The 13,923-nt window shown below is 33.7% G+C and overlaps 1 protein-coding gene across 4 annotated transcripts; it reads right to left on the bottom strand.

The window, feature by feature from the left end:
* Positions 1 to 1,152: 1,152 nt before the first annotated feature.
* LOC105218226 (sodium- and chloride-dependent glycine transporter 1) lies at positions 1,153 to 13,295 on the bottom strand. Of its 4 annotated transcripts, none has more exons than XM_054226354.1 (10): positions 13,100 to 13,295; positions 6,443 to 7,175; positions 4,849 to 4,980; positions 4,559 to 4,775; positions 4,007 to 4,127; positions 3,607 to 3,949; positions 3,396 to 3,553; positions 3,202 to 3,330; positions 2,410 to 2,616; positions 1,153 to 2,344 (listed from the first exon to the last, which is right to left on the bottom strand). In XM_054226354.1, exons 2-10 carry the CDS (start codon positions 6,909 to 6,911, stop codon positions 2,072 to 2,074), a joined length of 2,049 nt encoding a protein of 682 aa, XP_054082329.1. In that variant the 5' UTR covers positions 6,912 to 7,175; positions 13,100 to 13,295; the 3' UTR covers positions 1,153 to 2,071. The 4 variants fall into 4 exon arrangements, with proteins under 4 accessions (XP_054082329.1, XP_011191967.2, XP_011191964.2 ...); XM_011193665.3 differs by having other exon boundaries at positions 13,073 to 13,295; XM_011193662.3 differs by lacking the exon at positions 13,100 to 13,295 and adding an exon at positions 12,572 to 12,938.
* Between the last annotated feature and the right edge of the window lie 628 nt (positions 13,296 to 13,923).

Below are 13,923 nucleotides of genomic sequence, written 5' to 3' on the forward strand. Positions count from 1 at the left end.
AATCGGTTCAGTAGTTTCGGAGCCTATTCGAGACAAGCAAACAAAAACACAAACCTTTCCTCTTTATAATATTAGTATAGATGTAGTACTCATGAAACAGGCGAAGAGAATAACGAGCAAAGAAAAAACAAGCAAACAGAAATTTAAACACTCGCATGTTTCATTCATATTCGTTGCAATTTCTCAGCTGAAAGCGAGCAATATCGGTGAAACCCTTGGCGCTGCAGTATAACACGAGTGTCTGAAAACACACATTTGAGTAGATATGTGTTATATGTATAATATTGAAATTGTGAATATAAATTCTCTGTCTATGCATTATTTGTTTTCGTTAGAGATCGCTATATTTTCATTTTCGTACGAATGCCGCTATTCATTATAAATGTATAATATGTATGTATATGGAAATGTGACAGCGATGCCACCAATATCAAGGATTGAAGTACAGTGCCACTAATTAGTCATCCATATGATGTTTTTGAAGCAAAATTCTCAAGTCTTATATATATATAATCTAATGGTACAACGGTAATTTATGTTTATTTGAAAAAAACTATTTATTCATTTATCTACATTAATACTGTCGACTTTAAAGTAATCCACATTCGATATTATACACTCAGCTCGGCACTTTATCTCATCGTCGAAACACATCTCAAACTCTATTTTTGGGGTAGCTTTTGGCTCATTCGGCGATTTCTTGTATGCTCGAAATACGACGGCAATTTAAGGTTCCCTTTATGTTTTGAAATAGGCAAGAATTCACGAACAAGCAATGATGTGTGAACTTTAACACACAAAAATCGCCAATCTAATAAAAACACGTCTACCTTAGTGGCTGTTGCGGACAGGGTAAGCATTGAATGTAGCTGAAATTTTAGCGTTACTTCAGGTGCATGTACATACGTACATATGTGAAAAAAATTGACAATTGGACTCACCAAACTCGCGAAATTTGGAAATTCCCGTTATTTTTTGAACACACCAGGATTTTATTATTTTCATCGTATATATTGAATGCTCTCCATTTTTCCCCAAAACATGAACCGGTCTCTCTCAAATTTTTCGAATTTGTATTTTTTTCGAACACTTTTTCTCTAATTTTCTTTCTCTTGTAGTACTTACACATAAAGGAGAAGAGTTGAAAAACCATTTCAAAATTGTTTCGCATTTCACAATCTATTTCAGCCTATACGACTTTCAAAATATCTACATATCGTAAACAAATATTGTACATAATTGTAGTATGTAGTTGACATGACTTCTAATGTAGATAATTACATATTTACTTGTATATTCTAGACACAAACTTACATTCATTCATGCATTGTTATGAACATCGAGTATTCTTAGCTGGTATATCACTTCCGTATAATATAATTAGTTCGTGTATATATAAATTGACATCATATAATCTCTTATAAAAAAAGGCAGCTTAAAAAACTACAAGCATTCCATTAATATTTACTCACTTACCGACTTATTACTTATATAACTAACATCATATGGATGTATTTGGATTTTCATAAAATGTTTAACATATAAAAAGCGCTCTTACATACTTACTTGGACCAACAGACATACATACATACCTACATACATAGAAACATGCGTAATTGTCTACTGTCTTACTTAAACAATAATAATATTAGCTAATATTACTTGAAGTTCAGTCCGTTTGAAATAGATATTTAGGTTTCTTAAGCTTTAAAGCTTTTTATGATAAACTTAACCTTTTAAAGTTCAAACATTTTTTTATCAAACAAATTTGTATGTAATTAGTGCAAATTCACGTTTCATGCCTCTACAAATGCTTTCGTTTAAAAAACGCATGAAAATTAACGAGCGCGAGTTAAAATGATATGTTACTAAATCAACTTGTACGAAATTTGAACGGGTTTTAGTTGAAGATACTTAAATGTTATTCACAGTTATAAAGTCACGAACTGCCTTAAACCATTTCCATTTCACCAGCCTATTAAACCAATTTGTTCATCTGCTATATACATAAGTATGTTTGTATGTATGTATGTATGTATGTTTTTTTGCTTGTAATATTACAAGCATAGTTTTAAGCATTCACAGCGCAGTTCTCTTCACCACTCTCCATTACTAGCATTTCCGAGACGCCCATTATCTCCTCGTAGAAACGTCGATTATCAGCATCGACGGGATGCCAGTCGTGCGGTGCAAAGCATTGTTTCAGTCTATTACGCAATGTGCCATTGGTTTGGCAAATCTTATAAATCATATAGGCAGGTGCTATGGCATATATCACACATTGACTGACAATAACGAGTGCAGTTGGTGAGTTGTCACGCTCCAAAAAATAAAGAGTTTGTATCTGTAAGAGAAGAAGAGCAGCTGAATGTAATGCTCGTTGTTGGAGATAACTTCCGTGTTACTTACAATGCTTAACACAAAAAACGCTGGCGTTAGAAAACGTATTAAAAATATTTTAAAACTCGAAATCGTTTTTCCCAACATAAATTGTAAATCACACTGGAAACGTTCGCGTCCATAAATCCATGTGGTCATGAGTAGCAGTACAAAGGAGATTATCAAATGTGAGAGTATGACAATATTGGGTAGTAGGTCCAGATGTTCAAAGCCCTTCTGCAAATTGGAATGAAAAAGGCACTGAATATTAGAAAATAATTTTATTTAAATTTTTTTCTCTAATACATATACTATTTACTAGTGTGGGAACCTCAAATAAAGTGTGATATTTTTTATTGTTGAAGCTACAAACCATAATAAACATGGCTTACAAAGTAATGCACCAGGCAGTAGCTTCCAAAAGTACATATATATTTATGAGTTGTGTTCAAAAAATAACGGGAATTTTAATTTTTTGAAAAAAAAAATTTTATTATTTATTTCAAAATCCTCTTCCAATCTTCGAAACAGTTTTCAAACACTATGTATCTTTGGGATAGCTTGAGACATCTCAGCAATTTATAATATGCTCTAAAACGAAGTATTTTAAGGTTTTACTTCTCTTTATCTGTGCTAAATTTTTATAAAATTTATTTTGGAATTAGGAAAAATTCACAGGGAGTCATGAACTCTCTAAAAACGCGAAATTTTCAATTTTAAAATTCCCGTTATTTTTTGAACACACCTGGTATATGCGTGCTTTCGCTCATAAGTATATAAATTATATAGTGCAAATATACAAACAATTGCAATGCCACTAACCTTGGTGCAAAAATAAAGTGACACAGTCAACATCAACAATGTCAAAGCGATTGTAATGCGTGATTTCTTTGTTCTTAATTGCTCGAACTCATCAAATAAAGCCGTGAGCACAGACATCATTTGTATAATCTAATAGCAAAACAAAGGAAATATGACATTATATGCGTTATATGCATGTGAAACAATTTACTCACAATTGCACTTAGTTCCGCTAGAAAAATCATGCCGAAGAAGAGGAAGCACCAGAAATTCGGCAAAGTCGTAAAACTGCCAAACAGATATGCAAAGCAGAGATAAAGGAATTGCATATAATGCTCCTCATCGAAATGGAAATGCAGGAAGCCCACGTGATCTATCAGAAAAAATATATATATAATTTCACTATGCAGATTTAATAGACCTTACCTTCGAAGTGATCGAAAGCGATACGCCCACAAATCATCGCCATAAATGCGAGCAACACATGTGTGCCGCTCACCCAATAGGTCAGCTTCTCGCTGTCACGATGAAAGCGATTGTGGCTGGCCAGCGTGAGTACATTACCCCAACCGGGACCCAATAGCCAGGTGGACATGAAAATCGCTGTGCGCAAACCACCCAGCATACCGCTGAAGCTACTCTGCAACGTTGGCTTAAAATAGTCCGTAAAGGTGTTCCAGTCGAGTCTTATGTAGCAGATGAGATGCAGGAATATCGCCAAGAAAATGGCAAACATAATAACGCAGATACAACGAAAAAATTTACCAATCTGCCAATTAAAGGTAAAGCATTAAAAATGTATGTTTATTTTAAGGAATATACCTACAAATGAGACACGCTTCAGCAGTATGCCCAGTGTGAGCAGCCACACACCTACAACACCACACAGCACCGGCCAGGATATCACATAGTCGTGGGGGGTGTTATCATCGGTGAGAATAATGTAACTGTGTGCGAGAGAAATGGTAGATATTGAATATAAGGTTTCGAAAAATTTCAGTTGTCTTTAATTACAGAAATGATTTTAATTTAATTTTATTTTTATACTTCTCTCCAACTATTATAAATTATTACTAAAATTATGAGCGGACATCTCAATTTATTTTAATTTAATATTTTTTCTAATCGATATTTTTATTACCTTTTTCCCAAATACAAATATAAATTTCCTACAAACACTGAATAAAATAATTTCTACTGAAATTTCATAATTATCTGTAATTTCGATATGTGCTATTCGGTTTTATTTATTTATTTCTCACTTAATTTTCTTCAACATGACGCCTAAAAGTATTCATCAATTTCTTCACTTCTAACATTTCTAATATACATATATATAAATATTATTAAAATTTAAATCGATTTTTCACACACTTACCGAAAAAACTCGACAGTCGCATGCGGATCCAGCGCAATCTCATCCGCATCATATGTTGAATGCGTCGAGCAATTGGGCGTATTCCACGCATTATCACAACTCATCCATGGTATCACAGTGTGCACAGAATTGGCAGCATAGATAAGCGGCACAGCTGCCACGATGCCATAGTAGGCAAGCGATATAAGATTCAGCAGCAGTATGGAGTAACCAATGCCTGACGGAGTGACAATAGTATAAAGACTTAGGAGTAGGTATTTATCGGAGTAAAACAGAGTTGATAAATTTACCTTTGAAAAGCGGTGCCACACGAAAGGCGGAAACTAGACCCGATGTCGAGAATTGACCCAAGAAGGTTTGTATAATAAAAATTGGAATGGCATATAAGAATATTGCTATCAAGTACATCGGCAGGAAGAAAACTGTAAAATAATTGGAAATTATTAGTTATAGAACAATGAATTTCATTTTGCTTTTGATATCTGTCTCCAAATCTAGGTTTGTTATATTCCAAAACACCCTAAATCTAAGTTTAGTTAGTCTGACAAATATATAGGTTCAGAGTAGATGAACCCGTCGATGCCGATGAAATGAAAATGGCTTAAAAGGTAGTTCGTGACTTTATAACTGTGAATAAAATTTAAGTATCTTCACCTAAAACCTGTTCAAAATTCTTACAAGTGGATTTAGTAAAATATAATTTTAACTCGTGTTCGCTGATTTTCCTGCGCTTTTTGCTAAACGAAAGAATTTGTATAGTCATGAAACGAGAATTTTCACTAATAACATACAAATTAGTTTGATACAAAATTATTGAACTTTAATAGGTTAAGTTTATCATAAAAAGCTTTAAAGCTTAATCAACTTAAATATCTTTTTTAAACGGACTGAACTTCAAGTAATATTAAATAATATTATTATTACAAATATATATGTAGGTATTTTTCTCTCATATTTCTCTTGTCAAAACACTTTCTTGACATACTGTATATATTTGATAGATTAACTAGATATTGATTTATTAGGTCTACAACTTTGCTACCGCCGGTTTTCAATAGATGCCTCGAGGGTCAAGCACTGGTCGATAAAATCGATTTAATCGTTTTATATCGATCTTAGACATTTGTGTCAACATTAAGCCAACAAAATATTTGTAGAGATCTGTTTGCATCCCAAACTTATTCTCAACTGAAAATGTCACATTTTGAGCCAGATCAATTCAAAGAAAAGTGCGGCTGAGGTTCATCGACATTTGTACAAAAGAAGCCTTAAATTTACAAAAAAAACAAAACAGCGGAAGCATAGTTGTAGACGTAATACGTACCGTTATGGCAAAAAAACTACGCAGTAAATTAAATTTTAAAAGTATTTTAACTTATTGATCCCAGCTCATTTGTTATTATAGTACGTTAATTATATTAAATATTTCTTTGACAGTGGCGAGCTTTGATAAGCCCGAAATCTTAATTATACGAAAATACAATTATATGAATTATATTAAATGTGTCATTTGAATTACTATCATTATAGTTTTGTTTTTATTCGATCTTTGTTTCTTATTCTTCAAACTAAGAAGCAACGGATCAACATCAATCTTTGTAACACCCGCTGATTTAAATCAGATGCGATTACTATAGGAATACTGTATTGTCTTGGTGCTCTTATGACCTCTACTGGCAAAAGCTATCTACGCTGATTTCTTGCAAGGTTAGACTATTAAGAGATAAGAACTTAATGAAACAAATACTATTGTATTTAACTGTATAATTAAAATGAAATCGAGGCCATAGGCTGTAAATAAAACTTCAGCCATTCCGGCTGCTTATCAAAATAAACTGTCACATGGTGTCATATGTATGTATGTATATGGCCGTGTGCACTTACCGCCACCGAAAATCATCGCATAAACCGGCACCTCCGAGAAGATAATCGAACCGAAGGCATGACTGGTGCAGGCAAAATAGAAATCTGCTGTCGCCGACCACTGACCGCGACGGCGATCGTGCTTGAAGGGACGCTGTAGCGTCTCATAAGTGCTCGTGCCCGTTATGGGCGTTGTAACGGCTGTGATAAAGTTGTTATTGACATTGTTATTGTTATTGTTGTGCGGGCTATTATTGTGATCGGTTAGCACCGTGTGTTGCGGGCTGCGCGAATGACGCGACTGATGATTGTGCGCGGCTGGTGCTTGATAACCGCCGTTATGCTGTTGCTGTTGATGGTGGTAGTGGTTTTCGTGTTGATGATGGTTATAGTCGTTGTTGGCGACCAATATAACGGGCGGTGTATCATCACCGTCGTGTTGCATGCAGCTGCTGAGTTGTTGTTTGGCGCCGCTATAGATCGATTTCATTGTGGTTAGTTGTTGTTTGGAAGTGCTGTTTTTGCCAATGGAGAGGAGGAAATACGGTGCAACACTTTGTTGCTGGCGTTTAATTGTATAGGTTTTTAAGTGTTTTTTGTAATTATTTCACCATTGTCGTTCATTATTTGGGTGGGAGCGTATTGTGTTACACACATTTATGGAGTTGTAGGTAAAATGTTGTTGTTATATTTTGTGCACACTTTATGCGTGAAATGTAGTGCTAAAATGAAGAGTTGATTTGAGTTTTTTGATCTATTGAAATTTATGGAGAATACATAAAATCTTGATTCAACTTTTGCTCTTTAACACTTTCGAATATATGTATTTATAAAAATTCAAATGCGTTGTATTCGTAGAAGTCACAGTTCAAACTAGCAGCTCGGTTCAAATGAAATGCTTTCAACTTACTGGCCGCGCATATTGTTATACTCTTTGTTTGCAATAATTATAAATTCATCAATTTTTGCACTTCACATTTGACTAGCCTTTCAAAATGCAATTAAATACTCAATTAAAGCATAGACACTCCAGCGTAAACAATATGCAGCACGCCACAGTCAATCAAAATATTTATATACGAATATAGTATATAATTTATATATGCATAAAATTAAAAAAAAAAAAATCTTCCTAAATCAAAAAACGAATACCTCGTAATTAGCAGCACACAATTTTATTTTTATTTTTTCATTTATTATTTTTTTCATTTATTAATTTTTTTTATTATTTCCACCAGAATGTGCCGAATGCCCAAATTCTTTTTTATAAAAAATCGTGTGAAATTTTAATTGAAATCACATAATCACGTACGAATTTCGCGCGTTCGCATATTTTACACTGTTGGCCGTACGATGGCTCTTCGTTTGTTTTGCGCCGCTTTCGCTTTTGTGCACTGGACAGTGCTCCCGAACGTACTGAAATCTATTGAAACATTGAAGTTTCGTTTTTCAGCAAAATAAGCAAATAATTATTGTATTGTATATTCTAAGCGTTGTGTGCTGATAGATAGCCATTGTTAAAAATTCCAATAGCCAGCTAGCAATAAATAGATGGGAGACGATAAAGGGGAGATGAGAAGGCGGCAACAGCTGTCCGCATTTACTGTTCGTTTGGCAGCGTCTGCTTGTGATTAGCAGCGCGCACACACACACACACACACACGCTCAGACAAGTGCAAATACAACAATTAAATATATATTTATAATGTGCTTGTAGTAGGGGTGTCTATAGATGGGTGTTCAATGCTGCTGCTGTCGTCGTCATTTTTCCATATGTATTTCTCTTTGTTCACTGACCACACACACGGGGTACGGTCGTAATGTCCCGAAATTTATGCTATTTTGTGGTGCTGTGGTTTCGCTGGGACTTTTTAAACTAATATATAAACTATATATATTATAATAAATGCAAAATGTGGGTTTTAGGTGAGATAAAATCGGGAATTTTTTTGGAATATATTATATTTGTATTCCTTTTTGCTCTTAGACTAATATTAAAAAAAAAAGTTTTTTGACCAAAATTAAATATTAAAGCTTTTTTTGTAAACTATATGAGCCTTTCAGAATCGACTTCAAAACTCGATTTGCCATTCTACATCAAAGTACACACCACTAACGCGAATAAAAGTTCTGGCACAGTAATCTTTTTCTCACTACATACTTAGCAAATGCATGCGAGAGTAACGAAATTATTTATATTCATAAATTTTTTATACTTCCAAAGAAATCAAAATTAGCAAAACTTTGCTAATTAAAAGCTACTTTTGTGGCTTTTGTATAGATAACAAATACATAAATTTATAGCAGCAAGTATTGTTGTTGTTGTTTTCGTTCATCACATTTTTTGGAAGAATTTGATTTTTTTAATATAAGGGGATTTTCAGGAATATGTAAATATGAAATTGTTTACAGCCGGTTTTACCGGCAATCTAATTAAGTATTTATTAATTCGACAAATAATTTATTTCAATTTCAAGTAATTCAATGAAATTATAAGAAACCTAACCTTAAAATACCATTACAATAACTTAAAAAATGTGTAACATTAGTCAGAGTAAGGATTTTTTTAATGACGACAGGGCGTATGAGTGATAACCGACAGGGAAATGCGCGAACCTACAGTGCGTATAAGTAATTTAGGATGTGTTTAAGGAAATTTTATCACATTTTTTAATGAAATTTTTTAAATAAATATTTAGTAAACTATTAGAGCTATAAATATTTACAAAATGCTCAACTAAGCCTTTAATAAAGCTTAAACGGAAAAAATTATGAAAGGTCAGCAACAAAAAGGAGTCGTGCAAAACTAAAAGAAGAAAAATATACTTTTTATTACGTAAAGTTCATTATTTATATTTACGTCAGAGGAGTATGAACTCAACTTTATTGTTGTTATAAACTCAAATAGTAAGCTCGGCTACTTCATTCTTTACATTTTTGCCATAAACTCTCGCGCGCTCTCTCACTCTCTCTCTCGTCGAATAAAAAATGAACACAACAAACTGCAAAATTTTGAACAAAATAAATACACAAAAACAAAAAAAAAATATATATCCAATGCAAATGGAATGCGCTAAAAATTTCCGAGAGTACAATACAAAGCAAAGAGCGTTTAACACTGAGGGTTGCTGACTTGCTCATTTGCGCGCTATTAACAAGCCATTCGCCGTACAAACACACGTGTGCTGTTAAACAGCTGATTTTTGTTTTGATGCCAATGTGTGCGCGGTGGCACTCTAGTGGCTGTCGTTAATGAATTAGTTTATCGCTTGTTTGTTTTAGACAAATTAACACAGCACAACGACTGATTATTGCCTTTGTTTAGCTTGAATGCGCTTTCTTTTCAATTTATTTGCTTATTTTTTCGCATTTTCATTTATTTTATTTATTTTTTTTTGCACACATTTCAATTCAACGTTAAAGTGCAAAAGTCAACTGCTAATTTGATCAACAGCTAGTTACTGTTGTTGTAGTTGTACACAGTTGCGGTTTATAAATGGATCTGAGTCATTTTGTAGATTGTTGCAGTAATTAGCCATTATTATTAATGCTATTCGTGAGCAAGTCAAATCAACGCGAAGAAAGTGTGTAAGTTAAAGCATTTTGCATGCCGCATTTGTTGTTGCTTGGCGATTTATTGCCAGTCTGCTGGGCATATTAAATTGATTATTTACTGTTGTGTTTGTTGTTGTTGTAATAATTTACGCGATAATATTTGCAAAGCAACTGTAATGTAAATATAGTTAGAATGGGCATAGATTTGTTTGTAATTATAATGATTTATACAAAGCTATTGTGCACACTTTCGTAATTGTAGTTATGAATTATAGTAAAATAGAACATATTGAATTTCACAATTTTATATTTTTTATTAATAACTAAATATTTATTTTAAATACTACTTCAATTTCCTATATAAATTCACTTTAATTTCTTCTAATTATTTCTAAAATTTTTAACAATAATTTTGTTTTTATGTAATATCTTTGTATTTGTATAAAATTTTGTTTATCTTTTCCTTTTTTTAATATTGTTTAATTTCACTTTTTTTAATTTAATTTTTTTTTGTACTGTACTTAATTTTTTATATATTTTTATATATTTTTTTTTTAATATTTTCTAATTTCACTTTTTTTAAATATTTTCTAATTTCACTTTTTTTTTAATTTTTTTTCAAATTTTTTTTAGTATTTTTTTGAGCCGAATTCTCGACATTTGCGGGAAATTTTGCTTTTCTTTTTAATTCCAAGAAAAGTGCGGCTGTGGCTCATCGACATTTGTAACATCGACCTTCGTAACCGTTTTTATACAAAGAAAGCCTTAAATTTACAAAAAAAAAAAAACGGCGGAAGCAAAGTTGTAGACTTAATATATTTTTTTATAGTTTTTAATTTCGCTTTATTTTAAATATTTTTTTTGTAAGTTACTTACATTTTTTTACTTTTTAAAATATTTAATTTTAATATTTTTTAATTTAATTTTTTTTTTATTTTTTTTTAGTATTTGCTTAATTTCACATTTTTAAATTTTTTTTAATATCATTTCAATTTCACTTTTTTTTAAATTTTTTTTTTAATTTATTTTAATATATTTCCATCACTGTTTCTCACTAATTGTTTTTTTTTATTTTCATAGTATTTTTAGTTTAAAATTTCTAGTCGCACCGAGGCTTTGGAGTTGTGCTCATTTTATGCCATATATCAGTCATATTATTTTTGTTGCTTTGCACTATTTTTATATTAGCGCTCGTTATAATTCCTTTCATAATTCCTTGTTTACTTTCTCCGGCTGAGTTTGATAAATACTCGGCTATATATTTATAGTGCTTTCTACAAGTACATACACATAATTCCTCTATTTATGCGCAGCAGCAAATATGCGCAGACACTTGTTTAAGAGCAACAAGAGCACCAACAGCAACAACAATAATGCTAAGAGATAATGATAAGCGGTCGCAAACTAAAATAGATACAAAGTGTGTTGACCAGTGAACAAAATTTTTAGAATTTTTATAGATAATTGAAATTTTTGATTTGAAAATTTTGACTTGATTTGAGCAGATACTTTAAAATTTGCGCGTTTTTGCGTTGAAAATATAGTTTTGTCGATAGCGATTTGACTTGCTTGAGACTAATTTGATTTAGAATGCTGTTTTCGGTATTTTAAGTTGAAAATTTAAAAAAATATTTGAACATATATAGGATTTATATATTTTTCAGTTAATATTCGCTTGAATTTGTGATAAAAATTCTGACCTTAGGAGGCAAATGAAAATTTTTTCAAGTATTCTACAACTTTGCTTCCGCCGTTTTCCAATAGATGTCTCTAGGGTCAAGCACTGGTCGATTAAATCGATTAAATCGTTTTATATCGATCTTGGACATTTGTGTCAACATTAACCCAACAAAATATTTGTAGAGATCTGTTTGCACCCCAAACTTATTCTCAACTGAAAATGTCACATTTTGAGCCGAATTCTCGACATTTGCGGGAAATTTTGCTTTTCTTTATTAATTCCAAGAAAAGTGCGGCTGAGGCTCATCGAATGCTTTCGGATACGTACGGAGAGGCTGTCCTAAGTGAATAAAAGCCTTCAATTTACAAAAAAAAAACGGCGGAAGCAAAGTTGTTGACCTAATATATGAAGCTTTTTGCTGAATTTGAAAAATACATTTTAAGCTTTTTACAGTAAACACTTGACTCCAACTGCCAAAATTTTAAATACTCATGAATTTTGTACAATTCTTTAGCACACTTTCCGCTACAATTTGGTTTGTTGGGTAGTGTTAGAGTGGGTGGAAGAGCTGTTGCAGTCGCACACGTTAATACATAAATATGCTTGAATATGCACAACGATGCACATATTTCCTTTATGTTAATACGTATGAATGTATGTATATCAAGTGCGTGGTGCATAGGCACAAAGCTTTGCAGCAAAACAGTCAGGCCGCCAGCCAACGTTAAGCAGACACACAGTCAGCACAAGCCGGCGCCACTTACTTACACACACAGACCCACATACAAATGCAGTTGGCATAAGCATGATTATGCATATTTGTTGCATTGTTTGTACAACACTCTGTTGTTGTTGTTGTTACAACACACACTGCTTACATACATGCACATCAATTTGTACACGGAAAAACTCACAATTATGTACTTTGTAACGGTTATTGCATATTTTCTTCAACCGCTATTTACTTCCTTTCAACACAGCGCTGCTCTTGTTTGCATAATCACTCAAAAATTTAACACTTTTATGTTAGAATCACTGTTTTTTTCGCACCGTTTTTTTACACGCTTCTACGCTCCTGCTGAATTTCAAATCGCTACACACTCGCCCACCGTTTCACAACTACTGGCTGGCTGATTGCTGCTGCTGGCGGCCTGCGAATCGCACTCGCGGCGGCTGTTCGGCTGCTAGAAGTTTTTATTGTTCATAGCTTTCCACATTTCGCTGCTAGCTTATGCAGTTGTTGTTGTTGTTGTTACTTGTGTTGTGCTTTCTTTTTGGATTATCTGTTGTCACTGCAGTTAGCCAGTTTTGACCAGCACCAACGTCATCATGTAATTGCAACAACAATATGGGCAAATCGCAAATCGCATTGCATAAAGTATACAACAACAAAGCACAACAAACCATACACTTACATGTAACCGTATAAACCGAATACGAACCGAATCAAACGCGGAAAAATAGCAGAAAAAATTACTTGGACTTGGACTTAGATAGCATGCACCGTAGACTGCATAGAGGCGCGAAGCAACAACACCGCCGTTCACGTCCAACGCACAACGCTCATCTGCCAGACCTGAGCTGCCTTGCTGGGGCTAGACACCCATTGGCAATCTCCGAACTCTGTCAACCAAACAACTGGCGATTTTCTTTATGCTGCTCCCAAATCGATTTTAATCAATGCAACGCTCCGACACCAATGACGCGCACGCGGACGTCCACCCGAAGTCGTTGCCGACACAAAGCACAGCGCACTGAGACGGCAAATCCCCGTGATGTGACACGACACAAAAAAGTTTGCGACGCGACGTTTCAATTTCATTTTCATTGCACTTTTTCCAACCAAATGTTTGTGTACATACACATTTGTTGGTGGCTGTTGTTGTATTTGCACTAGTGTTGTTGTTGGCATTACCTGCTATTATCAGTAGTTGTTGGCATTGTTGGTTGGTTGGTTGTTTGGCTGCTGATATTGGAGAGCCGAGGCCTACTGGCCGCTCAGCGTAGGCACACAAGAGCACCGGCATTCGCATTTGCTTTTTATTGTACGAGTATGTAATGCGCATCACTCTGCTCCGCCAACGAATTCCACTAGCGTGAGAGTTTGCGAGAGATTTTCGTTAAGCTCGTTTATTTGCTGTGTTCATTTGGTGTTGTTTGTATAGTTACGTTTTTGCAGCGGCTGCGAGTATTGCGAAAAGGCGCGAGTCCAAAAGCCAATGTACGGAAAACATCTTCGTACGCTCACTTGTTGTGGTCGGTAGGA

This window comes from Zeugodacus cucurbitae, chromosome 3, assembly GCF_028554725.1.
Source record: "Zeugodacus cucurbitae isolate PBARC_wt_2022May chromosome 3, idZeuCucr1.2, whole genome shotgun sequence".
Classification (NCBI taxonomy): Eukaryota; Metazoa; Arthropoda; class Insecta; order Diptera; family Tephritidae; genus Zeugodacus; species Zeugodacus cucurbitae.

Coding starts and splice junctions, on each gene's coding strand:
- LOC105218226 (XM_054226354.1), bottom strand. CDS start 6,911: ATGAAATCGATCTATAGCGGCGCCAAACAACAACTCAGCAGCTGCATG. Junction 4,981..6,442: donor TGCGATGATTTTCGGTGGCG/GTAAGTGCACAC, acceptor ATTATTTTACAG/TTTTCTTCCTGCCGATGTAC. Junction 3,331..3,395: donor TAGCGGAACTAAGTGCAATT/GTGAGTAAATTG, acceptor TTTTGCTATTAG/ATTATACAAATGATGTCTGT.